The 27,602-nt window shown below is 38.8% G+C and overlaps 2 protein-coding genes and 2 pseudogenes across 4 annotated transcripts; 1 reads left to right on the top strand and 3 right to left on the bottom strand.

Annotated features, from left to right (window-relative positions):
• Positions 1-1,085: 1,085 nt before the first annotated feature.
• LOC143886447 (dehydration-responsive element-binding protein 1C pseudogene) lies at positions 1,086-1,872 on the bottom strand (annotated as a pseudogene).
• A 449-nt stretch (positions 1,873-2,321) lies between these two features.
• On the top strand, positions 2,322-6,729 carry LOC143877017 (uncharacterized). Of its 3 annotated transcripts, none has more exons than XM_077378722.1 (7): positions 2,322-2,781; positions 3,856-3,971; positions 4,680-4,768; positions 4,867-4,941; positions 5,089-5,199; positions 5,792-5,887; positions 6,235-6,729. In XM_077378722.1, exons 1-7 carry the CDS (start codon positions 2,375-2,377, stop codon positions 6,502-6,504), a joined length of 1,164 nt encoding a protein of 387 aa, XP_077234837.1. In that variant the 5' UTR covers positions 2,322-2,374; the 3' UTR covers positions 6,505-6,729. The 3 variants fall into 3 exon arrangements, with proteins under 3 accessions (XP_077234837.1, XP_077234845.1, XP_077234854.1); XM_077378730.1 differs by having other exon boundaries at positions 2,324-2,781; positions 5,792-6,023; positions 6,235-6,371; XM_077378739.1 differs by having other exon boundaries at positions 2,643-2,781; positions 3,843-3,971.
• Positions 6,730-8,720: 1,991 nt separating this feature from the next.
• On the bottom strand, positions 8,721-24,935 carry LOC143892739 (uncharacterized). Its single transcript, XM_077397600.1, has 6 exons — positions 24,857-24,935; positions 24,726-24,779; positions 21,359-21,454; positions 13,338-13,465; positions 8,878-9,004; positions 8,721-8,768 (listed from the first exon to the last, which is right to left on the bottom strand). Exons 3-6 carry the CDS (start codon positions 21,443-21,445, stop codon positions 8,721-8,723), a joined length of 390 nt encoding a protein of 129 aa, XP_077253715.1. The 5' UTR covers positions 21,446-21,454; positions 24,726-24,779; positions 24,857-24,935.
• Positions 24,936-26,529: 1,594 nt separating this feature from the next.
• LOC143877009 (dehydration-responsive element-binding protein 1C pseudogene) lies at positions 26,530-27,322 on the bottom strand (annotated as a pseudogene).
• Positions 27,323-27,602: the final 280 nt, after the last annotated feature.

The raw sequence follows: 27,602 nt of genomic DNA, 5'->3' as shown, positions 1-27,602 counted from the left end.
TAGAGTACTTTTTGAAAAATAACCAAACCTGATTACACCATATAAAATCTCATACACAGATCTTAGAGAGATATATTTAGACAATTTAACGTTGCCTTTACTGTTTAAGTGGGAGATTTAAGTGATTTCTAAGTTATCTACAACTAAGGGTTATTAATGTATTATTGGTAATTATGAAAATTTTGAGGGATTCTGGTAAATACGTTTATATCGAGGACATTTCTAGTAGTTTTCCCTAAAAAAAAAACTAATAAAAGTAAGAGGAAGGTCACTTTACTTCCCAATTTTGCATCAGAGCTTCTCATAAAAGTAAGAGGAAGGTCACTTTACTTCCCAATTTTGCATCAGAGCTTCTCACTTTCCTTTTAGGGGACAGCTGTATTCTCTTGAAGGCCGCCCATCCTGTGGTTTCCTTCGTGCGCGTACGAAACATGTCCCCCTCAACCATCCTATCTATATTTATTAGAAAGGAACTGCTAGCTGTTGTCTCCATTCACGAGGTGGCAGGTCTGAAGTGCGATACACTAGCCGCGAAAAGCCTTTTGCGATGGACCTTAGCAAATCCCATAGTAGAAAATTCTCCCATCCATTTCTACTCTATCCTCTTACACTCTCCTCCTCACACTCCCCACACTACATGGAAGCCTTTCCCCGTGACTCAAATTTCCACTCACTCCCCTCCCCACAAAATCCCTCCCCTTCCTACAGCAACTCCTTTCCAAACCCACTTTTAGCTATCCTTCCATGAATCTTTGTACTCATACCTTATCCAGGGGGAAGTGCGCATTAATGTTCTAAATCCTCCAAGCTAACTGATAATTGTATCAATGGATGGTAAAATTTTCCAGCTCAAATTATGATTGTATATAGTGGACCTTAAACTTAATTAAATTTGTCATCATTTTATAGGCATTGGAGCTCGATATAAAATCAAGCTAAGTCTCAGCAACCAAACACTTTGAATGCTAGTATAAAATTCTGTGTAAAATTCTACCATTCTGCACTTAAGAGTTGGGTTCTTGAGGATAATCAATGACGTAGATGGGTTTGTTAAATTATTGAAACATGGTTGTGCTGAAGTGCTGATATCATTTCCCATTAAAATACCCTTCTTCCATGGTCCCTACCAAATCCTAATTTGGGGTCCCAGATCAAACAAAAAATTTAAAAAATCCCAAGAACAAGAATAAGTGTAAAACCAAAACTAAACTGAATGACTCCACAGGGGAATGTCCTCACAGGTTTCCACGTCATCCAAGTAGAACCCATTTCTCTCAAATGATGGTGGAGAAAGAAGTAAACCCTCTGCCATGCTTACAAGTAATCCAGGCATACCAAAAATCGCTTCCTCATCCATGTAAAACATATTCTCTTCCAAAACTCCAACTTTCTCCCCCCTCTCTTCTAATTCCGTCGGCTGGAAAACTTCCGCGGCCTCAGCGGCCGCCTTCTGTATGTCCTTAGCATCGCGGGAATCCGGCACCGGCAAAACCAAAGGAGAATCAGCGAAATTTAAGCAGGCAGAACGGCCTCTGAGTGCCATAGCTGCCACGTCATGAGCACGTGCGGCCATCTCAGCCGTTGGATACGTGCCCAGCCAAATCCGCGATTTCTTGTTTGGTTCTCTCACTTCGCAAACCCATTTCCCGCCGTTGCGTTTTCGGATTCCACGGTAGACTGGGTGACGTGTCTCGTGGAATTTTTTTCGTCCTGCTCGGCGCTTGGGATGGTTGAATGCCAAGTTGGGGAAAAGCTTATTGTCGGAGAAGGTCGGGGATGAATTTTCCGGTGGGAAAGATGGTTTGAAATCTGAGTTAGAGACGAAGGTTTCCATTGGCTAATAAGTGAACGAGTGAGAGAGAGCGAGTGAGAGTGTTGTAGTAGTGTAAAGAGAGTTGGGAGTGAGGGTGTTATATATGTAGTGGAGGCGAGAGATTGTCTTACTGTCTCTACGCGCAAATGGGTTACCACGCTTTGATGACTTGGCACTGCCACCTGTGTCATGAGTCACGGCTGAGATTTTAACACGTTCTACTTTATTGGTGACGTGGGAGTGTGTGTGGCCATAGCTTTGAGCCCAGAGTAGGGGGAACATTCCTGAGGCTGACGTGGGAGTTTGTGTGGTCATAGCTCTGGCACTGCCACCTGTCTCATGGCAAGAGGCCCTTAGGGGCATTCTCGTCTTCACAGTTAGGATTTGAATGGTAATGAGCAAACACTGGTCCCACATGGAACATGCTTGTGTAATCGAAATTATTGATCTGATTGACCATCTAGTGCACATGTGGGACCCAATAGGATTAAAGTAGGTTTTCTTATCTGCTCACAGAAACTGCTCAAACACTCATCTGAGAAAACCCTAGCTTTTTCCCCCATGAAAACCCTATCCTCTTCTATGCCTCTTTTCACTCCAAACCCTAATCTCTCCCTCCTCAAATCCCGCTCCAATCTCCCTCGACCTACAACCATCAAAGATTCTAAACTCTCTATAAAACCTCCTCCTCCCGAATTCGATTACAGATCAGAATTCCTCAACGATTCTCGATCTGCAATCCATGAAAAGCATCCAGAACTACTAGATTTAGTCGAAAACGGGAGCTTAGTTCTGATCGAGAAGAGGCGTTTCGGCCCCGTACCGATCTGGAGGAATTCGTTTATGGAGCCAGAGGCAATCTGGTTGATTGGCACATCTCATATCTCAGAAGAGTCTGCTATTGGCGTGGAGCGCGTTGTGAGGGCTGTGAGGCCGGAGAGTGTCGTGGTGGAGCTTTGCCGAAGCAGGCAAGTTTAAGTTAGTGTGATTAGAGTTCACATTGATGAAGGAATTGATAATTCTGAACCTAAAATTGAAATTGATGCGAGATTGCGAAATGAAATTTTGATAAACCTAGGTCCTGTTTGGATTACAGGAAAAACATTTCTGGTGGGAATAAAAAATTTAGGGGGAAATTTTCTTTTCATGATTTGTAGGGAAATTATGTTATTATGATTAATTTTGATTGATATCATCATAAATTGAAGCTTCCTCTAATTGAACATTGAATAGAGTTGAAATATAAAATGTTCCTTTTTAAAAAAAAATATTGAAATTTGGCAATGTTGATGAAGATTAGTTCATTGTAATGAGATTTCATTGTGATGAAGAAATTGCGAATGCTAAACTGGACATTGTGAATGCTGATTTTGGAAGAACCAAATTGAAATTGATTCAAGAATGCAAAAAAACAAAAAAAATGAAATTTTGATAAACCTAGTTAAATTAGAAATTTGAATGGTGTTATTTCATCAACCTAATTCCATACTTCAGAGCATGCCGGCATAGTAAAAGCATGAAATGTGTTTCTTAATTAAATTGAAAGACATAGATGGGCCGTTTTGATACATGACTTTATAATCATGGATTTTACAAGCTAAAGACTGGATTTCATAAAGCTAAAACCTAGACTGTACATTTTCAGGATTGTAAAGCCATGTTTTAGCTTATAAAATCTAGGTTTTAGCTTATAAGATCCAAGATTTAGCTTGTAAAATCCTTGTAAATCCAGGTTTTAGCTTGTAAAATTCAAGATTTATGAGCCTGGATTATAAAATCCATGTATCCAAACGGCCCTAAAGATATCATATTTCGAGAAGCCCTTGAAGCAGTTCCATTGTGTAGATTCACTCAGTAGAGGTCACAGTTGGTTATTATCTGCTTTATCTAACTGTATTAGCTGCAGTTTAGCTTATCTGTAGAAATGGTAACAGGGATGTGTTGCTTTCTATAAAAGAGTCAGTTACATGTAAGGCGGGTATCCCTATTTGCTTGTTTCAGTCTTTTTTCCTAACTTAAATTTGTGCAGAACTCATTTTCAGAGCTGGGATAATGTACACTTCCAATGATGATGAGGCCCTCCCGTTTCTAAGGTCAAACATGTTCTCCTTGAGTGGGGCTAGATTTTTTGGTGCTGTTGGTCGTAGCATTAATTTAGGTAAGTTCTAAGTTTTTTCTTTTGTGAAACAAAGCTTGTAAACTGATATAGCTTTGTCAATCTTTTAGTTTGTATATATCTTCAGTGGACACTAAAAGTTCCCTCATTACACAAGTTACTTGCTGTTGTCACTTCATTTGCCTTTAACATGACATGTAGCCATTCTGACTTTTATAAAAGTAGTTCAAAGTATATAAAATTCTAGTTGAAACTACACTTATGCCCTGTTCGTTTAAGATTATGCCAAACGTTGTCAGTGCCAAACCGATTATTGGACCCAAAGTTATTTTTAAATTTGGGTCCAATAATCAGTTTGACACTCACAATCAGTTGGCATAATCTTCAACGAACATGGCCTTAATATGGTAAGATTCAATTATTGAGATACTCGAGGATTTCCGTCTTAGATATCAACTATACGAGAAAACATTATGGATATTTATGGAAATAATATTCATTTGAGATAGCGGTTAGAGAATAATTATGAACTTCTGGTAGTAGTCTAAATTTCAGGAGAATCTCAGCTGACTTTCAAAATACCCATTAATTTTAGAAAATGACAGAAGCACAACAAAGTTCCTGTGAAGGAATTCATGAAAATAGCCTTACATTTTAAAATGGACTTGGAGTGTTTTGTCATTTCATGTTTTGCCTGCAGTTTGAATTAAGCAATAAGTAGCATTTCCTTGGTTTTTTCTACAATGATAGGGGGACAAACTGCTCTTGCATTACGATTGCTTCTGGCAGTATTCTCTTCTAAAATCTCTTCTAATGCAAATCAGCCATTTGGAGATGAGGTACTAGATCAGAAACCATTTATTCCATGATCCCTACTACATTGTTCATATCCTTTACACTTTCCAATCATAGTATTTCTTTTATCTAACATTTGCAGTTTCGTGCTGCTCGTAAAGCATCTGAAGAAGTTGGAGCACAAATAGTGTTGGGGGATCGACCAATCGAAATAACTGTATGTATTTTTATCAAAATGAGATATGGGGTTGTTTCGTGATCCATTGAGGATCAAAATCAAGCAAGTTGTTCTATTGTATCATCATGTTGTTTTTTCCATTCTCCTGATTTGTCAGTTGGGCGTGTTTATTAACTTTTGTTTCAGCTCAAAAGGGCATGGAGCTCTCTCAGATGGAGTGAGAAAATAAGTTTGGTCGTATCACTTCTTCGTGGCATAAATCCATCATCTTTAGATATGCCTGTGAGCAAATTAAAGGTTGGTCTCTTACCAAAGCTTATTTTAATCAGCTGGCTAAGCCAAAATTTGTTGCTGGGATATCTATTTTCATCAGATGCAGTTGCCTGTTTATTACAATTTAGAGTATTAGCTTATTATTTCGATGGTATCTGATGTAGATACATGCTCCACCTCTACAGCTAGCTATGCAATTTTTAAGGATTTCTGTGTCTTTGCACACTGCCTTTGTCAGTCTGCTTTAAATTAGCAAGGCTATCTCACATTTTTACTGATAAAAAAACTAGTTCACGATTTCACATCATGAAACCTGAGTTTCTGGATGATATATTGAGCTTATTCTGCATATTGGGAAATAAAGTAACCTTTTTTTGTATGACTTTTTTTTTCAAGTAGGAACTGAAACTGGATGGCTTGTTCTTCTTTTAATCTTATTTTACATATTGGGATAAAGTAATTTATTTGTGGCATGAAACATTAGTTCTGCACTCTTAAGCCTTGGAAGTAAATGTGTTGATTTCAGAATATAACAATAAATGTGATGACCCTGTTTCTATGGTTGTAGTTTTCATTGTATTCTTAAACTCATCTTCCATTTTGTACATGGACGTAGGACGGGGATGAGGATCGTAGCCCATTTCAATTGTACGAGCAGTTGAGCCTTTCATATCCTTCTCTCCTGCAGCCTCTTATTCACGAGCGTGACACGGTAGCATATTCTCATATCACTATAAAAATACCAAAGTTACTGTCATTTATCATAAAGGCAATCAAGTTTGGTTTAGGCTTTGTATCTCAAAGTTGAGGTCGTGGGTTCAATCTCAGCTTATCTACAAAAAAAAGAGGTAATCAAATTTGCTTGATTTTAACCAGCAAATTTCCTCACTGATCAAAATGTTTTTTCCTTTTTGAAACAAGTGGCAGACAATGCATAACATAATTAGAATATCGCTCAGCTGTGACCATTTTTTTGTCTCTGACAAAAAAGGTGATTTCCAGAATATAACAATAAATGTGGAATGAACTGAAAATGTTGACATGTGATTGTTGTTTCAGTATCTTGCATGGTCTCTGAAGAGGAGCAAAGCTGTGAATAGCAGTAAGAGAGTAGTGGGAGTTATCGGGAAGGGTCACATGAATGGAGTTACATATGCATTGGTATCAGACCTTGGTGACTTGCGGTTTCGGGATCTTGTTGGTAAAAGGCCATTTGGTGACAGTTCTAATGGCTGGATTGAGGCCATCCTCAAGAGTTTAGTCAGGGACACAGTTGTAGGAGTTGTGTTGTGGGCTCTGTATGAACAGCTGAAGGGTGCACTGTTGTAAAGCACCCTTCAACAGTGCTTTACAACAGTGAACCTTTCAAATGGTAGGAGGCCATTAAGGATGATCCTATAGGGCTGATTTTTTGTACACACCCCAACAAATAACACTCGAGAGAGGGAGAGACCTGCGCTTTCAAAACTACAAAAATGTACCGCCGGTCCTGTGGGGACACATGAAAGAAATCGAACCTTGAAGTAAGGGATATCCTACTTTATTTCTATCTAATCATACGCATACTTGATGATAAATTGCTCACTTCTACCCAATGATCTTCTGACTCGTAGATAACTTTAACGGATATGGTTAGATCAATTATGTCTCATGAAATGGTACTTTGTTTATTCGAGGAAGCACTTAGTAATGTTGATCACGAGGATACAAGCGACAACATCTCAGATCGCAGAATCACCTGAATGGCCCACCAGACCCAGAAAGCCAAGGTGGGGCCGGGACACATGTTATGCGTTTATGTGATGTAACACTAAGGCTTGAGTCAACCATCCACATCAGATGAACCATCAAGCCTTCACCTCATTATATTATATTCTTAATTAACAAGTCAAGTCAAGCCAAGCAAACACAATCTTCATATTTGTAATTTGGCACTAAGGGAAATGATATCCCACCCTCCCTTGTTTTGATATTGTCACTCTTCACTTCATTAAGGGGAGTTGTATGGTGATCAAAACTATTTATCGAGGGAAATGATATATCCGCGCCATTCCATTTTCTCCCCCGAGCGACCCTTTTGCAGTGTAAAAATGCAGTCATAAATATGGTGAATATATTGATAAATAGGGGGCAAATATATCGATAAATTATATGGTGAATGCGCATGTAGATCAGTGTAGGCAGTACCGCATAAGTACCGCCTTTGATATTTGATCCAGCAGCAGCACCTTAAAAAGTGCATTGTTGTTGGATCAAGTATCAAGCGCCTGCACCGATCTATGTGTCCATGCTTCTGCGCATTTTTTCCCTCAACAGATGGCAGGGTTAGGATGATCCTATAGGGCTGATTTTTGGTACACACCCTATCCTTGGAAGGGCCTTCCAACTGAATGCTTTGGATCCCCAAAAAATGTGGGGCCACATGTGTTTTTGAGCTATAGCTTAGGAATACTTTCCTCATATATATATATAAGCTTCCTGAGGTTAACCTTATCTGAGAATAGAGTTCCTGAGGTTAACTTCATATAAGCTTATATGAGGTGGCACTCACAAAACATAAGGCGCCCACTTTGTTTGGATGATCCAAACCATTCATCTGCAAGGCCCCATCATAGATAGGGTGTGTACCAAAAATCAGCTCCATTGGATCATCCTAACCCCTCTAAAAGTGGAGGAAAAAATGGGCAGATTTGTGGACAGAAAGCTGTTGGAGAAAGGCGTTTTTAAATCCTTTATACTTTAACACTCCCCCTCATGTGTGGCCCCTCTTTCTTGGGTTGGCCTACACGTGGCACATGTGGCCCCTCTTTTGGGTTTGGCCGTTGCATGTGGAGTTTTGCTATCCGGGAGGTTTGAACACAAGACCTTTGTTCTGATACCAAGTGAAACAACCAATTACTCCAAAAGCTTAAGCTGTTGGAAAAAGCCGTTTTTTAAAGTATAAAAAGCTTTTGGAGTAATTCGTTGTTTCACATGGTATCAGAGCAAAGGTCCCGAGTTCAAACCTCCTTGATATCAAAACTCCACATGCAATGGCCAAACCCAAAAGTGGGGCCACATGTGCCACGTGTGAGCCAACCCAAAGAAAGAGGGACCACAGGTGAGGGGGAGTGTTAAAGTATAAAAGATTAAATAACGCCTTCTCCAACAGCTTAAGCTTTTGGAGTAACTGGTAGTTTCACAATACCCATTCCACAGCAATATCTCCTTAACCAGCAGCCCAGAAAAACATTTATAATTCAAAAATACATGTGACGGTTTTTTGAACTAGTATGGGTGGTGCCATACACATCTACAAAATAGCATAAACAAATAGCTCAAAGTGTATCAACTTGAACGATATAACTTTAAGACAACTACCTCCAATCTCCCATATAAATGCATCCATGATGTATGCATGTTAGTATGTTACTGTGTATGTAAGGACACATCACACAAGTATTTAAGCATGTACAAGAGTACATACATATGAATGTATGATGCTAGCATTTAAGTTTCAAATACCAGAAATCCAGGAATGATTTCAAAACATGCATCTCATTCAACTAACAAAATTTGTAGGGCAAACAATCTGTAGTCTTTGTATCCCAAACCTGCAATAAGCAAAAAAGTTGATGCCAAGATGCAAAAACTGCAGGGTAAAATAACCTTAGATGCCGAGGAAGACCAGAAACTAAAGGGCACATGCAGGGTGGAACTAACCTTTACAGTGCAATCGCTGGAGGCAGTAATTACACGACCTCCATCATTTGTAAAGATCGCATTATTCACAGAAGACGTGTGGCCACGGAATTCTTTCAACAACTTACCAGACTTAAGGCCATGGATTCTGCCATTAATGATCAGTAAAATTCTCGCAAATCAGATAAATCCAAGCAATATTCCTAGTCAAATGATAATTTCTTAAGGTTCTTACCAGCAGAACTACCGTTGCATATCAACCATGGTTTTAAATTTCCGCCAAAACCGACACGAAATGACCAAAATGTTTCCATTTCATCCCCACAGAAACCGAAATGACCGAAATGCATAAACCAAAATCGTAAGTGTAATAGTTGTATACTATATTAGTATGTATTATATAATTATATTTATAAGAAGTAAATGAAAAATGTGTTGCATGCATTATTTATAAATACTAATATGAATTACAAGTGAAATTCGGCAGGTACTAAATTGTTTGACATACTGCCGTGCATGTCATTAGGTGTTTGATGTTTTTAAACCATTATAGATGGTTGTCTTGCTTATATGATGATTTTTACGTGCGTATTTCTGCTTATTCTAGCCTTTCCTGAAGTTTCATCTTTAAATTCTATCATCTGCATATGTTTTCATTCATTTTCTTGATTTTACAGGATTTCCACTGAAATTTCCACCAAAACTGAAACATTTCCGTTTCCGTTGCAACTGAAATCGAAACAGAAATTTAAAACCTTGATATCAACGGGGTCATTACCAAAGGCATCCATTATAGAACTTTTGCATGGATGTGGTAACAAAAATAAATATCTAGATGCTAATTTCTTAAGGTTCTTACCAACAGAACTACCGTTGCATATCAACGGAGCCATTACCAAAGTTATCTATTATAGAACTTTCGCATAGGGGTTGGGGGGTCATTATAAAAGTCATCCATGAAACATAGAAAGGAAAACTATCTCCCCAAGTTGTCATTATCGGGGAGAATCCCACCCAGGCTTAGGTTTCCAAAACATGACCCATCAAAGCTGATCTTAAGGACACCTAGTGGAGGAGGCAATCAACGGGGCGACCAACAATCTAGGAATGTGGAGCTCACCCAAATCATAACCCAGGTAGCTCGAAGAGAGGACTCTGACACACCATGAAACTTCTTTAGCCCCATCGTCGAACTAACTATGATAGAAAAACTAAATGGCAAATGACAACATAAAGGATCCCTTGAAGATCCTCAAATTCCTCTTATTTCAATTCCACACCATCAATAGCACAGCAGCCAGAGGAAAGTGCCAAAGAATCCTGCCCCTTGAAGCCCAAGGGGCAAAGGCCGAAGAACCAACCAGCTCATCAATATGCTTTAGAAATACCCATCACACCTCAAAAAGAGAAAAAACGGGCCTCCAAATCTCTACCATAAAGCTACAATGGATGAAAATATGGTTCATCATTTTCGTTACCCAACCACACAAACTAAATCTGCTAATGTTGATCTAGTTTCGATTTAGCAATGATCAATTGTGAGAATCTTGTCCAAGTAAATCGTCCAACAGAACACAACAACATCAGGGGACGGGTTCTTCCACACCCTCCAGGTTGGGATGTGGTCACTAAGATGCCCACCAACCTGAGAAAAAATTAGGTTGTATTCTTCAACTATTTTTCGGAACCATTTTTCACATTTTACGCTCCGTCGGAAGAAACTTTATCCAAAATGTCATTCTTTAACAACTATAATAAGATATTTGAAAGAATCGTCCAGATTTTTAGAGTTTATTTTTTTGAACGGATATTTTTTGCTCCAAAGGATGAAGATCGACTCATCCGGATGCTTATTCACGTTTACCCCTCTGCAACCTCTTCATGTTTTCCTTCTCTCCACCTCTATCCACCCCAAGAGAACAACCATCACCATCTATTCTATCAACATTGTTGCAGGTCTCTACATCATGCACTCTCTCTACACCTCCTATGCGCTTCGTCGTGGTTCGCTGCTCCAACCCATCACCACTACTTCATCGTTGTTTCGACCTAAGGTGTCGAGCTGATGCCCCACCTACTTGCCCGGCAAAACCACACTGTGTAGAGGAAGTTCTGGTTCACTGCTCTCACACTCTATTTTTACCTTCTTTTAGTTAAAATGAAGAAAAAAATCTCATCATAGTTTCAAACCAAGGTGTTAAGAAACCCCACCGACTCATAGAATCGTGTTCTCCCAGTCTGATTGTTTGACCTTGGGTGCGGCTACGGGTGTTATTTATCAAACATAGGTGGTGTGAATTTCAGCCACCATGTATCAGAGAAAGAGAGAAAAAAACACCCTCTCTTCTCTTTCCTCTTTTCTTTCCCTCCACGTAACCCTTATCTTCTTCCAACAAAAGTCTCCTCTGCCCCTTTTTTTATTTTATTATTAAATTTTTTATTCTACCCTACCATCTTCCCAAAAAATCAAGTACCGTTCTCTTACACCTCTCTCTCTCTCTCTCTCTCTCTCTCTCTCGTGCCTGACAAAACAAGTAACCCACCTCTTGATAAGATTCCATCAATACACCGATGCACAAGTAATACATCTACAGCGATGTGGAAAAACCTGACCCGGCCCAACCCAACCCGAGAAACTATTTTGGGTAGGGCCAGGTTTAACAATCGTGGGCTTTTCCAATAAAACCCCGACCCGACCTGAGATAGTTTCTCGGATAGGGTAGGGTTCGGGAAAACCTGACCCGCCCGACCTGAGTTGCAACCCTACCTTTCATGATCTCTCCAAACCGTAACACTAAACAACAAATAGTCACTAGACATCCAACTTCCCCACCTACTTATACTTCTTCATAATCATACTCCACAATTGTGATTGTTCCTTTCCAAAGCACCACATCCACTAGCTCAAAAATGCAAAGTTCATTGCTCTAAGACTTACGAAGCCCAAACTACCCGCCTTCTTTGGCTTGCATACAGCCTCCCAGCTTACCAAGTGGTACTTCGTACATTCCTCCTTAGCTTTGGCTAAATCAGTCTCAAATCCCCTGTCCTCCTCATCATCTGATGAAGGGAGGCCATAAAGATTGTGAAAAAGGACGTGGGTATCATGTATAGGGTAAACACTAGGGTCATCCAAATCGATACCAATAGGGGTGGAAGCTTGGCCTTTGTCAGAAGAACTTGAGTTGGTATTACTCGGAGACAAGAGTGTGGCTGCTTGGGAGATAGGTTCCTCAACAATATGTGAAAATGATTTCCTTATCTCTTTGTTCTAGAGGAAGATCTTTCATAACTTCTTCAATCTCTCAAGCACACACCAAGGCACCAAAATAATGCCATGAAATAAATAAGCATGTTGGCATGCATAGACATAATGAGCGCCCCCCCCCCCCCCCCCTTCCCCAAAAAAAAAACACCCACCCACAAAAAAAACCCAAAAATAATAATAAATAAGAAGAAGATTAAAAAAAAAAAAAAAAAGAGATAAACGTGACTTTACCATTCAGGGAAAAAAAAGGATAAACGTGACTTTTTCTAATGGGAAAGCTTCTTTTCCCCACTTCACTCAATCCTGGATCCCGCAAGCTCTTATGAGGTCTCACAATGCACAGAGCCTATACAAAAGACTTTTTCATTCCTTAATCTTCATTAATTTATTTATTTTGTACCTCTAATCCGACAACAAAAGTTGATGCTTAGCAAAAGGGGTAAAGCAGATAGAAAAAAAAGAAGATAAACATGACATTTTCTAATGGGAAAATAATAATATATCCGAGAGTTCATCAATTTCTTTATTTTGTGCCTCTAATCTAAGAACAAAAGTTGATGCTTAGCAAAAGGGGTAAAGCAGATAGAAATTTTTTTTAAAAGCTAGCTCAGGAAAATACTTAGTGATTTTAGTAATGATCTAAATTTTAGGGGGATTCTAGTTGATAAAATTCGTCACAGGGTTTTTGCTAGTTATCCCTATAAACATCTTCAAGGTGCAATGATTAATTAATTATCTTGCACCACTACTTGCAATAGTCCATTCTCCAAATGAAACTTCATAAAGTAATAAAAGTGGCCTTAACCATTCTAACCATTTGAGAAAGTACTTTCACCAAAATTATGTAGAATTTGCTAACCGGACTAATCGAATAGAATTCCCAATTCAACGTCACAAAAATAAGTCTTTTTGCAATAGAAGACGGGTACAATAATTCGATCAGATAAATTGAACCGGTCAAATATAGATAAGGCCCAAAAAATAGCAGTAACAAGCTCAAAAGTAATATGTGAAAAAAGAAAAGTATAACACTGACTAGCCATTAAGCTGAAATCAAACTGAGAGAGGTTGCGTCAATTCTCGCATAGAAATATCAATCGAGCCTTTGGAAATATGTCTCCTTAAAAAAAATCATAGCTACTGAAATTTTAATGGAAGCACAAAATTATTATAAATTATAGGTCGGGAAAATGTCCTTGATCTTTAAGAAAACCTTGCAGTAGTGTCAAGGGATGTACTTAGTAGCTGGCTTCCATCTCGAGAGAATATAACACTGACAACCGCCTGTGAATGTGCACGCTCAAGACGGCGCAAGCAATGCCCATTCCTCAAACGCCACACCTGAAAAAAATTAAATCAACCCAACATGAAGTGATGTTTAAGAATAAAAAACAATTTACCATGTCTAGAAGTTACAAATCAGGTTCAATAAAAGAAATTTGCATCAACAATAACTTGTCGCCTATCATGGGTTGACAAAATACACAATGCAAACCATCTATCAATTGGAATACAACTAAAAGTATAACTTATATCTAATTAAATTAATATGATTAAACCAGATACCAAAACTCTAGACTTCGCATCCCAACCCAAAGACAATCTATCTCCCAAGAGAACCCTCTTTGTAACCATATGGGATTTTTTATTTTTTTTTCGATAGCATAACCATATGGGATTTTAAGAAGTTCCAAAGATAGGTAGATGATTTTCGAACATAGGTGGCTACTGATGTCTTGATAGTAATTCAGTAGGCCATCCTGTGGAGATGAGACGACCAGAAAATCGCACTTATCAGATGATTCCTATATATATATATATATATATATATATATATATATATATATATAAACGTTTTCTGCGTGATACCTCAGATAAGTTATCTGAGCAACAGCTCAAAAAATCATGTGGGCCCACATTGTTTGGATGATCCAAAGCATTCATTTGATAGGCCCTTACATAGATAGGGTGTGCCCAAAAAATCAGCTCCACAGGATCACCCTAACCCTTCGATTTTTGGAGGTTGAAAATGGACAGATTTGTGGAGGTTTATACCCATCCACTTTAACCTCCACTAATCGAAGGGTTAGGATAATCCTGTGGAGCAGATTTTTTGTGCACACTCTATCTATCTTTGGACTATCCAAATGAATGCTTTGGATCATTTTTTGCACACGCACGCACGCACGCACCCATATATATCCCAGAAAATTGCACTTATCAGCCTCTCTGCAAAGCAGGGGTAAGCCTGCGTACATCTAGCCCTCCCCAGACCCCGCAATGGCAGGAGCCTAGTGCACTGAGGCGCCCTTTTTTTTATATATATATATATATAATGCTAGCCTTGGACAAGTCAATTAATGATATTAAAGGGTCTGACAGAAAAACAATCAAATAAACTATATATATATATATATATATATATATATATATATATATACATATAATGTTTGGACAAGTCAATTAATGATATTAAAGGGTCTGCTAGAAATACAATCAGAGAAACACATTTTTTCTTGTAAGGTAAAGGCGTGTATTTTTTTATTTTATTTTTTTTGAATGGTGAAGGCATATATTATTATTAAATGGGAAAATGTTCAGGAAAGAAAACCAAACAGGCACAGCAACCAGGGATTGTGAAACACGGCCAGATGCGTAAAGAAACTTGTTGGACAAATTAGATGTTGTCCAGTAGGGTCTGATATATGGCTTGATTGAATCCAGAAATTAGAAATGTAAATAAATCAGTACTTAGCTTTTGTAGAAAACATTTATGTAAAACAGATCGAGAAGAAGAAGGCTGAGTCGTGCCACTGGTCACTCTCCTTAAGAATCGTATCCGTCCCCTACCGGTGCAAACCGGGATCCGCGAACCGATGCTCCAAGATAAAACAGCCAAAGTTGGCTCCAGTCCACGTGCACTCGCTGACTGGTCCACCCAGAATCACCGTAGAACTGTGCTCAGATCAGAACGGAGGAAAGGAAGAAGACAAGCAGAAACTTTGATATTTTCTGTAAAAACTATATTCTCCAATGGTGCTGTTCTCTTCTTTTTATAGATGAGAATATGACTGTTGGAGGATAATTAATCACCATTAAAAGACAAAAACGTTTCTCTCCAACAGTCATATTTGTGACTGTTGAGATTTGAAACGGTTTTGCAATTAAGGGGTGTATCTATATAAAACATGGGGTAAAAAGAAAAACTATTTTTTTGGGCAATAAAAATAACCTTTTTTATTTAATACCCAAACCCAAACCCAAACCCGGACCCGGACCGGCCCGGCGAGGTGAGGCGTGCGCGCGCGTGTGTGTGTGATTTACATATGGGCTTGTGCTCTTCTAAAAGCCCAAGACCCAACAAATTCTAAAGCCCCTTGAAGGCTCAAGCCTTTCTCCAACTCTCCATCTTATATGGATGAGAAGAATTTTCTTCCAAAGCGATGTGGGACTATTAATTTGCCTTTGGTTTTGAAAACACACCACAAGCACACTCACCAAGATCTTGGGTTCAAGTCCCCACACATGCAAAAGTCTTTTACTTTAAAACAAGAGAGGAAAACATAATTTAAATCTTCCCTCCAAATTTTTAAACAAAAAGAAAAAGCATCTTTGACTTTTCAAATCTTTTATTATTATTTTTGTTCAAAAATTCTAACAATCCCCCACAAGATTCAAAATACAGTTGAAAATTGAAAACTGAAGTATCTGAGCACATTAGAAAATAGAGTGGATTCATACAGGTGTCTTTTGGACTTCAACCGATATTTAGGATAAACAGATTACGTTACCGACTACGGGTAGAGTTAGACTCCTTCAACATTTCCTTGTGGGTGTAACTGACTAACCTGTTATCCACACTCTACATTCGATTCCTTGGTGATTCATTCACAGTTTTGGAACATTTTGGCCCTGTTCCCCTCTTGGTTCTCATGAATGTTCTAGAGAATTACTCGTTAAATTCTCATAGGAAGCGGCCTTACCTCCACATTCACTTAGGTCAGTCATCAAGTATGCACTGCAAGTAACATACCACCCAATACAGGTTATGATCTGATTAAGTGTCTATAACTCATCCTCTCTCATTTGCAGTGAACACTATCTTTCATCATTTTGCATCTAGGAGTAGGGGGTGATAGTGTTAACAAACCATCCGGTGACTTGTTAGTACCCATTGAACCAAATTCCAGGGATCTCCTTTCACATTGGTTGGGTGTCCATCACTAATGGTTCATGCCACGAGCTTTAACCCCATTCATTGCGATGTCTCATAAACCACCTTGTTTATTTGTGGCTTTGTCAGAGGATCTGTCAGATTCCTCTCCGACCTTACAAAGTCGAGTGCTATTGTTCCCTCACTCAAGTATTGCTTTACCAAATTATGCCTCAGGCGTATATGCCTTCTTTTGCCATTATAGGTCTTACTTTTGGCCTTGGCTAAAGCAGCTTGACTATCACAGTGTAAAGACACTGAGGGAACCGGCCTTGGCCATAAAGGCACATCTGCCATAAAATTCCTGAGCCATTCGACTTCAGCTCCTGCTAGGGCTAAGGCTATAAATTCCGCTTCCATAGTGGAACTTGTACTACAAGTTTGTTTAACCGATTTCCAAGAAATCGCACCACCACCAAGGGTGAATACATATCCACTGGTAGACACTGAATCTCTTGAATCAGAGATCCAATTCGCATCACTATAGCCTTCTAAGACAACAGGAAACCCCTTAAAATGCAGTCCAAAGTTTATTGTACCCTTTAGGTACCTTAACAACCTAGTCAAAGCCTGCCAGTGTTCATGTCCTGGTCTATGAGTGTGCTGACTAAGTTTTCCAACTGCTAGAGCAATGTCAGGTCTAGTACAGTTCATCAAATATGACACTGAACCTATAATCCTTGAGTATTCCTTTTGGGATACCAACTCACCTTTGTTTTTCTTTAGGTGTACCTAACAATCTAAAGGTGTCTTTGCAGGTGAACTATCATATTGTCCAAATTTCCTTAGAATGCTCTCTACATAATGAGACTGAGACAATATTATTTCATTTTCTTTTCTGATGATCTTCATCCCTAAGATTACATCAGCTTCACCCATATCTTTGGTTTTAAAGTTTGACATTAAAAATCTCTTAGTAGATTTTACTATGTCCAAATTAGTACCAATAATTAGTATATCATCTACATATACACAAAGTATTACACCTTTATCCCCATTAAACTTACTATAAACACATTTGTCGGATTCATTTATCTTATACCCATTTGTAATTAAGACACTATCAAATTTGTCATTCCACTGTTTAGGTGCTTGTTTCAAACCATACAGTGACTTAATTAGTTTACAAACTTTGTTTTCATGACCAGACACAATGAATCCTTCAGGTTGTTTAATGTAAATTTCTTCTTCTAAATCTCCATTTAAGAAAGCTGTTTTTACATCCATTTGATGTATTACCAATTTATGAATAGAAGCTATAGCTAATAATATCCTAATGGTGGACAACCTAGCAACAGGAGAATAGGTATCAAAATAATCTATCTCTTTTTTCTGTCTAAAGCCTTTAGCTACTAGTCTTGCTTTAAACTTGTCAATTGTCACATCAGGTCTTAGCTTCTTTTTAAATATCCACTTGCTATCTAGTGCTTTTGTTCCAGGTGGAAGGTCCACTAGTTCCCAAGTGTGATTTTCTATTATGGAATCTAATTCACTTTTAATAGCTTCTTTCCAAAATACAGCATCTGGAGATGTTACAGCTTCAGAGTAAGTTACAGGATATTTATCTATTAGATAGGTGAACATCCCATCTCCTAGATTTGTTTCTTTTCTTTGTCTTTTACTTCTTCTGAGTTCTTGAAACTCAGAATCCAATTCCTTTTCAGTTTCATGTTGATTTCTTGAATCATTACTAGGTTCTTTAGGAATTTCTTTCTTCATAGGGAAGTGATGTTCAAAGAACTCAACATCCCTAGATTCAATTATAGTGTTATATTCAAGGATATTTTCAACTGATTTCAAAACTAGAAATCTGTAGGCTGTACTATTTTGAGCATATCCTATGAATACACAATCACATGTTTTAGGTCATAGTTTTCTTTTCTTAGGTTCTGGTATTCCAACCTTAGCCAAACAACCCCAAACTCTCAAATGAGATAAACTAGGCATTTTGTTATGCCACAGATCGTATGGTATTTGACCCTTTTTCTTTGGAGGTATCCTGTTATATATATAACAAGCTGAAAGAAGTGCTTCCCCCCACAAGTTCAAGGGTAAACCAGAACTTATCAACATAGCATTAAACATGTCCTTTAATGTTCTGTTCATTCGTTCTGCTATACCATTTGATTCAGGTTGGTACGGGGCTGTGGTTTCATGGATAATACTATTATCATCACAGAACTTAGTTATAGAGTATTCTGTACCTCTATCTGTTCTAAGTCTTTTAATTCTTCTATCTAACTGATTTTCCACTTCATTTTTATATTTGATAAAGGCTTGTTCAGCCTCATCTTTAGTTCTAAGAAGATATACTTTAGTGTACCTAGAGTAATCATCTATAAAGGTCACATAGTACCTTTTACCTCCTCTAGATTCAAGATTTCTAAAATCAGCTAGATCACTATGAATTAACTCTAATAAGTCAGATTTTCTTTCAACACTAAAGTGAGGTTTCTTTGTGAATTTTGCTTCAACACATATTTCACATTTTTCTTTACTAGGTTCAATTTTTTCATTTATTAAACCTAAATTACAAAGTCTTTTAATGTAAGGTGCACTTCTATGTCCTAATCTACCATGCCAAATATCAAAGGACTCAACAATGTAAGCAGAAGAAGATGATACTTTTTCATTCAGGATTTCAAGTACATTAAGAACAAATAAACCATTTGCATTGTAGCCCTTCCCTACAAACACATTATTTTTGCTAATGATTGCCTTGTCTGCTTCAAAAGTGAGCTTTAGTCCATTCTTGTTCAAGAGCGCACCAGACACCAAGTTACGCCGTATATCCGGCACATGCAGCACCTCCTGAAGTGCAAGTACTTTCCCTGAAGTTAACTTCAGCAAGACCTTGCCCTTACCAACGACTTTTGAGGTCTGTGAGTTCCCCATGAAAACTTGATCCCCTTCCTTAACTGAGGTGTAGTTGTAGAAGGAGTTTCGGTTTCCACAAATGTGCTTGGTAGCACCAGTATCCAGAACCCACTCCTTTGGATTTTCCACCAGATTTACCTCAGTTACAACCGCTGCAATCACATCTGCCTCGGTTAAATTAACTTTGGCACTGGACGAACCAGTCTTTCGGTGTCGGCAGTCCTTCTTGTAGTGTCCGAGTTTTCCACATTCAAAACAGACTCCTTTCTTTTTGGGTCCAAATTTCTTGAAGTTCTTTTCCTTCTTCGGTTTCAGATTCTTAGACCCATCATTCTTAGTCTCAACAATGTTTGCCTTAGAGGTATATTCTTTGGCATTTTGTTGCTTATCTTTTAGTCTGTTTTTCTCTTCGATTTTAATCCGAACAACTACTTGGTCTAAGGTCCATTCTTTTGTCTTGTGTTTCATTCCGATTTTAAAATCTTTCCAAGACAAAGGCAGTTTCTCAATAAGAGAACCAGCCACGAATGTGTCAGGTAACTTCATACCTTCCTTAGCCAATTCTCCAATTAGGAACTGATACTCATCTATTTGAGCAGATATAGGTTTCCCATCTTCCATAGCAAAGTCTAAAAAATTCTCTATCACATATTTCCTATTTCCAGCATCCTCTAAATCATATTTAGTTACCAATGCATTCCAAAGATCAGCAGCATGTTCAAATAAATAGTATACGTTATAAAGGTCATTTGACAAACCATTCAAGAGATGGTTCTTGCAAATATAATCAGCATTATTCCAGTTTTCAAAATCAGCAGAATCTTCAGATGGTTTTGATTGTGTAAGAACAAAAGCGGCACCAATTTGTTGTAGAGCAAACAAGATCTGTTGTTTCCATCTTTTATAGTTCAATCCAGTAAGGCGTTCGATCTTGGAAAAATCTGGAATGGTGTTGAGAATTCTGTTCACAACAGAGGTGCGAACAACCGTTGGATTGGAATTCTCAACAGAGATGGTATCAACAGAACTTGGGTTCGGATTATCAGAAGCCATATGATCAGATTTGAAAAATACGATTCTTAAGATTGTTGGACAAATTAGATGTTGTCCAGTAGGGTCTGATATATGGCTTGATTGAATCCAGAAATTAGAAATCTAAATAAATCAGTACTTAGCTTTTGTAGAAAACGTTTCTGTAAAACAGATCGAGAAGAAGAAGGCTGAGTCGTGCCACTGGTCACTCTCCTTAAGAATCGTATCCGCCCCCTACCGGTGCAAACCGGGATCCGCGAACCGATGCTCCAAGATAAAACAGCCAAAGTTGGCTCCAGTCCACGTGCACTCGCTGACTGGTCCACCCAGAATCACCGTAGAACTGTGCTCAGATCAGAACGGAGGAAAGGAAGAAGACAAGCAGAAACTTTGATATTTTCTGTAAAAACTATATTCTCCAATGGTGCTGTTCTCTTCTTTTTATAGATGAGAATATGACTATTGGAGGATAATTAATCACCATTAAAAGACAAAAATGTTTCTCTCCAACAGTCATATTTGTGACTGTTGAGATTTGAAACGGTTTTGCAATTAAGGGGTGTATCTATATAAAACATGGGGTAAAAAGAAAAACCGTTTTTTTGGGCAATAAAAATAACCTTTTTTATTTAATACCCAAACCCAAACCCAAACCCACACCCGGACCACGGCCACAGCCCGGCCCGGCGAGGCGAGGCGCGTGCGTGTGTGATTTACATATGGGCTTGTGCTATTCTAAAAGCCCAAGACCCAACAAATTCTAAAGCCCCTTGAAGGCTCAAGCCTTTCTCCAACTCTCCATCTTATATGGATGAGAAGAATTTTCTTCCAAAGCGATGTGGGACTATTAATTTGCCTTTGGTTTTGAAAACACACCACAAGCACACTCACCAAGATCTTGGGTTCAAGTCCCCACACATGCAAAAGTCTTTTGCTTTAAAATAAGAGAGGGAAACATAATTTGAATCTTCCTTCCAAATTTTTAAACAAAAAGAAAAAGCATCTTTGACTTTTCAAATCTTTTATTATTATTTTTGTTCAAAAATTCTAACAAAACTTCACTATACTCTACAAACCATTTGCTTGAAGAATAATACACAATCGAAATTCACCTTAATCTTTCCATCTTTTGACCCAGATGCAAGCATCTCAGAATCTCTACTAAAATCAACACAAAGAGCAACATCCTCATGCATCATAAAAGCCTCCTGCAATATTCCAGCATGTCAATAATTTCACAATTACAACTTTGAATTTGAGAAACTTCAAACTTATGAATAATGAAACATTTGAAAAGACTAAAATTACGCTGGAACAGAAACTCGCATCTGATTAAAAGAACATATTGAAGAAGCCAAATGTCTAATAGTAATAAAATATTTTTGAACAGAACATTAAATGCATGATAGCATTACAGCAATAATTAATTGCTAGAAAGAGAACAACCTAAAGATAATGTAGGGATCACATAAGAATTGAATTCTGACTCCTTCAGCAGAGTGCTACTGAAGTGTTTCACCAATTTCAACAAGAAATAATTACCGTGATAAAATGTTCCATCAATATCTTTAGAGTTTCTTCTTATTTTTAGTTTACTTTAAACTCTTACATTTCATAGCACTCGACATTAGACGCTCTCTTTTTTTGTGTTTTAGTTTTTTTACCACTTTTTTTATTACCTTTTTTTAACCAATACCGTATTAAACTCAAATTATTCCCGTCCCTTTTTTTCCGTATCACGTTTTGCTAACTATAGTTGAGTTGAAGAAGATTAGATACGGATAGGGATGGGTTTTGATATAAACCACATCCCCATTCTCAATACTAACACCGTATCTCAAATTAAATAATAAAAAGGATGAGAATCCCCTGTTCCGCAAGGCGGTTTATTAAGTTCAATAAACCGTGCTTGATACGAAGACCCATCTATCCTCATCTTTATGAAGAAATTTTTAAATAACTTGGCTGTTTTTGTAACATCACTTACGGCTTTTACTAGGGCCATGTTTAGATTGCAGGATGTTTAACTTACCAACTTCTCCAAAAGCTTAAGCTGTTGGAGAATAGTATTATTTATCTTTCATACTTTAACACTCCCCCGCACGTGTGGCCCAAGTGGCAAACACGTGGCACATGTGGTCCCACTTTGGGCCAACCATCGCATGTGGATTTTTGCTATCCGGGAGGTTTGAACTCGAGACCTTTGGCTCTGATACCATGTTAACTTACCAACTTCTCCAAAAGCTTAAGCTCTTGGAGAAGGCATTATTTATCTTTTATACTTTAACACAGGAAAAGTTGGAGAAATTTTTTTTTCCAAAATTTCCCAATTTCTCACTTAATTCATAAATGATTTCAATAACCCATACCCTCTATCTTTTTTTACGGACAGTGGCTGATTTTATTGAAGAAAAAACTGACCGTAGAGGTCAGGAGAACAGAAAAATACAATCAAAAGGAAAAAAAGATAAAGTACAATGGATCAAGGAAGCATAAAGTCAAAAAGAGCCTGACCATCTCTAAGGACTCCCGCTCTAGCCATCTGGGCAGCTTCACTATTGGCTGATCTTTTAACATGGCGATAAACTATATTGTGGTTCCCCGCACGGTCCAATATCTCTTCAATAAAATGCGCAAATCTCTAGGGGATGGGTGACTAACGGTCAACCATCTTATGACATTGAGAGAATCTCCTTCCACTATTAGCATGTCCAAGACTGTCCTCCACCAACCTGAAGCCTTGAAGGACTGCTCGAACTTCTGCTTCGTTTGAGTCCGAAACTCCTATCGGTCCCGAGAAGGCCCATCTCGTAGATCCCAAATCATCCCTTAGAAGACCTCCTACGCCAGGCTGGATTGCCTAAGCTGGATCCGTCAAAATTGAGTTTCAACTTCCTTGGCTCAGGGGAGACCATTCAGGAGCAAGGGCTTCTTTCTGCACCCTATCTCCAATACTTCTCTCCAACCTTGCCAAAGGTCAGTGAATCAGTTGAGAAGAACTTTCACCCATGATATTGCAAGCGATATCACGTTAGTGTATGGAAACACAGGGCCAGGGCCTTTAGATACTTCTTCTAATATCCTTGCATTTCTTTCCCTCCATAGCACCCAAAAGGTGGCTAGAAGGGATACTTTTCATAAGATCTACCCGTTCTCCGTCCATGGAGAGAAACACCAACTATTAAGTAAGTCTGTCACATTCTATGAGAATACCCAAGACAACCCAAATCTCATCAATATACGGCTCCAAAGGCTTCTCGCCAGCCTGCAATGAATGAATAAATGGTCTGCCGATTCCCCCACCTCTAGGCATAGGGCGCGGTCCACAATAATCATTCTACGCTTCCGTAAATTATCCACCATGAGGATCTTATCCTGGACGGTTGTCCATGCAAATGCACAAACCCTTGGAGGAGCCTGGATGCTCCATACCTTCGCTACACCAGAGACTCTAGAGCAAGGGACAATGTTGTTGTAAAACGACTTGATGTTGAATTCCCTTGAGGAATACCATATCCAAACCCATACCCTCTACCTAATAAAATGAGATTTTAAGAAACTTTATTTAGCTGGCCGTTCTTGTTTTCAGATATGATTTGTTTGGGAGTAACTCCATCAGAGTTAGTGGGCCTCGTTAGAGTTTTTGAACCTGAGAAGACACACCACTTAAAATAGTAGGTTAATATTAATTATATTTAATAATTTAATTAAACAATTGGGGTTCTCAAGGGTTTTCCAACATCCGATTTTTGTGAAAATTTCGAAGTGAGTTGCCGGGGTTTGTGTGGGTCCCTAGATACATTTAGAGCCTGAGAATAGTTTCGTGGGGCCCACCCAAATGTACGATTTAAACCGTTCATAGTCCTTACTCACAAGCATGATCTAGAACGCTCATTATCCGATTTTGTAGAAGAGATGATCATAGCTCATTGATATAATCGTAATATAAATAGACGGCTACGAATTTCAATTTTTATGCCGTAAAAACTAGAGGTAACTGGAACAATGTATTTGATTTACATCTCGTTTTATCACGTGCAATGAATCAACGGAAAAGAAAAACTTTACGACGAAAAAGTTTACCATGTAAATGTTTTACACAGGAAATTGAATTACGACAATTTTACTGCAATTGGAACAGATCCATAGGGACCCCATGCAAATTGGAACTTTGTATTTGATTTACATCTCGTTTTATTACTTGCAATGGATCAGCGGAAAAGAAAAATTTTACGATGAAAAAGTTTACCATCTAAATATTTTACTCAGGAAATTGAATTATGACAATTTTACCGCAATTGGAACAGATCCATAGGGACCCCATGCATGGAAGTGTGTGCGTTGTCATTAGCAGAGATAAGAATGAGGTTTAACTAATTAGTGTTGATGCATTTCATGCAAGCGGAAAGCCAACAAAGAAATAAAGGAAGATGCACATGACACATTCAACTCGGATATAACTAACATAAGAGAACTCACATCAGTCTGATACTGAAGATCCTTCTTGAGTTTCCCGCTTATGTAGTCCCAAACCTGGAAAGACTCAAAGGTCATGTGATAATCCACTATAAAAACTGGCAAATAGTAAGAATGTTTCCCTGTCATTGTACCTCAACAAATCCATCATTCGAGCATGAAACAAGGCACTGACCATCTGGTGAGAAACGAGCACACTCTGGAAAAGTTTTTCCAAACAAACATATCACCAACACCCATCCACCCACAACCAAGCCATTATATCAGAAGCCAACAACCAAGTCACCCACAAAAATGTACAACACCCATCCAAGAACTGAAACCAAAATCAGTAAATTAAAATCCCAAACAGTAGCTCAGAAATTACTGGCGGAGAACAAATTGGAAACCATGAAAAAAACTTTTATTAAGAAAACTTAACTTTAAAAAATCAGAACTTAAAAATGGATCTATGGTTGTGTGTGAATCAACCGAAGAAAAAACTTCTCTTGTAGTGCTATATCTTGTAGTGATATATCATCTTGAAAACACTTCTAAAATACAAACCCTAGAACCTAAAAAGAGAAAAAAGAAAAAAACCTCTGTCCTCATATTCACCTCTAGATCTTCTACAGATCTTGTAGATCAAGAGGGGAAAGAAGGCTGTGGATTGAAGAAATCCTATTCCCGAAAAAAAGTAACAAAAAAGTTGCAGATCAGAGAAGCGAGGTCGAGGATTTGAAGGAAAAAAAAAATGAACCCACTTACCTTGACAATGAGACCTGAGATTTGCTTCGCCGGAGTTTTTGCTGCCCGTCGGAGGTAGAATCGTCGCCGGAGTGGTCGAGGTTGATGAAGGAGGAGCGCCTAGGGTTTTTGCTCGAGGGAGAGTTGTGAAAAAAAAACACGATGATAGCTTTCTCGCGAGAAAGGAAATTGATTTTCCTATCGATTTAGGCGGAAAATGGGTAGCGCCTTTCGTGAGAATCCATATTTTCCACGTATTTTTTTATGTTTCCACATCATTAACTTTATTTGCCGGAGAAAACAAGCGAACAACAAAATTTGCTATTTCTCACGAAAATTTGGGGTGTTTTCCTTTCCTTTCGTTTCCTGAGAAGGCAAGTGAACAGAGCCTTAAAGGGCACCCATCCTGTGGTTTCCTTCGTGCGCGTACGAAACATGTCCCCCTTAACCATCCTATCTATATTTATTAGAAAGGAACTGCTAGCTGTGTTGTCTCCATTCACGAGGTGGCAGGTCTGAAGTGCGATAGACCAGCGGGGAAAAGCCTTTTGCGATGGACCTTAGCAAATCCCATATTAGAAAATTCTCCCATCCATTTCTACTCTCTCCTCTTACACTCTCCTCCTCACACTCCCCACACTACATGGAAGCCTTTCCCCGTGACTCAAATTTCCACTCACTCCCCTCCCCACAAAATCCCTCCCCTTCCTACAGCAACTCCTTTGCAAACCCACTTTTAGCTATCCTTCCATGAATCTTTGCACTCATACCTTATCCAGGGGGAAGTGCGCATTAATGTTCTAAATCCTCCAAGCTAACTGATAATTGTATCAATGGATGGTAAAATTTTCCAGCTCAAATTATGATTGTATATAGTGGACCTTAAACTTAATTAAATTTGTCATCATTTTATAGGCATCGGAGCTCGATATAAAATCAAGCTAAGTCTCAGCAACCAAACACTTTGAATGCTAGTATAAAATTCTGTGTAAAATTCTACCATTCTGCACTTAAGAGTTGGGTTCTTGAGGATAATCAATGACGTAGATGGGTTTGTTAAATTATTGAAACATGGTTGTGCTGAAGTGCTGATATCATTTCCCATTAAAATACCCTTCTTCCATTGTCCCTACCAAATCCCAATTTGGGGTCCCAGATCAAACAAAAAATTTAAAAAATCCCAAGAACAAGAATAAGTGTTAAACCAAAACTAAACTGAATGACTCCACAGGGGAATGTCCTCACAGGTTTCCACGTCATCCAAGTAGAACCCATTTCTCTCAAATGATGGTGGAGAAAGAAGTAAACCCTCTGCCATGCTTACAAGTAATCCAGGCATACCAAAAATCGCTTCCTCGTCCATGTAAAACATATTCTCTTCCAAAACTCCAACTTTCTCCCCCCTCTCTTCTAATTCCGTCGGCTGGAAAACTTCCGCGGCCTCAGCGGCCGCCTTCTGTATGTCCTTAGCATCGCGGGAATCCGGCACCGGCAAAACCAAAGGAGAATCAGCAAAATTTAAGCAGGCAGAACGGCCTCTGAGTGCCATAGCTGCCACGTCGTGAGCACGTGCGGCCATCTCAGCCGTTGGATACGTGCCCAGCCAAATCCGCGATTTCTTGTTTGGTTCTCTCACTTCGCAAACCCATTTCCCGCCGTTGCGTTTTCGGATTCCACGGTAGACTGGGTGACGTGTCTCGTGGAATTTTTTTCGTCCTGCTCGGCGCTTGGGATGGTTGAATGCCAAGTTGGGGAAAAGCTTATTGTCGGAGAAGGTCGGGGATGAATTTTCCGGTGGGAAAGATGGTTTGAAATCTGAGTTAGAGACGAAGGTTTCCATTGGCTAATAAGTGAACGAGTGAGAGAGAGCGAGTGAGAGTGTTGTAGTAGTGTAAAGAGAGTTGGGAGTGAGGGTGTTATATATGTAGTGGAGGCGAGAGATTGTCTTACTGTCTCTACGCGCAAATGGGTTACCACGCTTTGATGACTTGGCACTGCCACCTGTGTCATGAGTCACGGCTGAGATTTTAACACGTTCTACTTTATTGGTGACGTGGGAGTGTGTGTGGCCATAGCTTTGAGCCCAGAATAGGGGGAACATTCCTGAGGCTGACGTGGGAGTGTGTGTGGTCATAGCTCTGGCACGGCCACCTG

This window comes from Tasmannia lanceolata, unplaced genomic scaffold, assembly GCF_043159265.1.
Source record: "Tasmannia lanceolata isolate RefF3 unplaced genomic scaffold, GAP_Taslan_0.1 ptg000002l, whole genome shotgun sequence".
Taxonomy (NCBI): Eukaryota; Viridiplantae; Streptophyta; class Magnoliopsida; order Canellales; family Winteraceae; genus Tasmannia; species Tasmannia lanceolata.
Note: the sequence above shows the minus strand (reverse complement) of the source record. Positions and strands in the feature narration are given on the sequence as shown.

Bases quoted from the DNA above. Each gene is read 5' to 3' on its own strand.
- LOC143892739 (XM_077397600.1), bottom strand. From the start codon at position 21,445: ATGATGCATGAGGATGTTGCTCTTTGTGTTGATTTTAGTAGAGATTCT. The intron at 9,005-13,337 runs GTTTTCTTAAAG...CATTAATGGCAG, and splicing joins TCCCTTGACACTACTGCAAG to AATCCATGGCCTTAAGTCTG. The intron at 8,769-8,877 runs GTTAGTTCCACC...TGCTTATTGCAG, and splicing joins CCAGCGATTGCACTGTAAAG to GTTTGGGATACAAAGACTAC.
- LOC143877017 (XM_077378722.1), top strand. From the start codon at position 2,375: ATGAAAACCCTATCCTCTTCTATGCCTCTTTTCACTCCAAACCCTAAT. The intron at 3,972-4,679 runs GTAAGTTCTAAG...CTACAATGATAG, and splicing joins TGGTCGTAGCATTAATTTAG to GGGGACAAACTGCTCTTGCA. The intron at 4,769-4,866 runs GTACTAGATCAG...TAACATTTGCAG, and splicing joins ATCAGCCATTTGGAGATGAG to TTTCGTGCTGCTCGTAAAGC.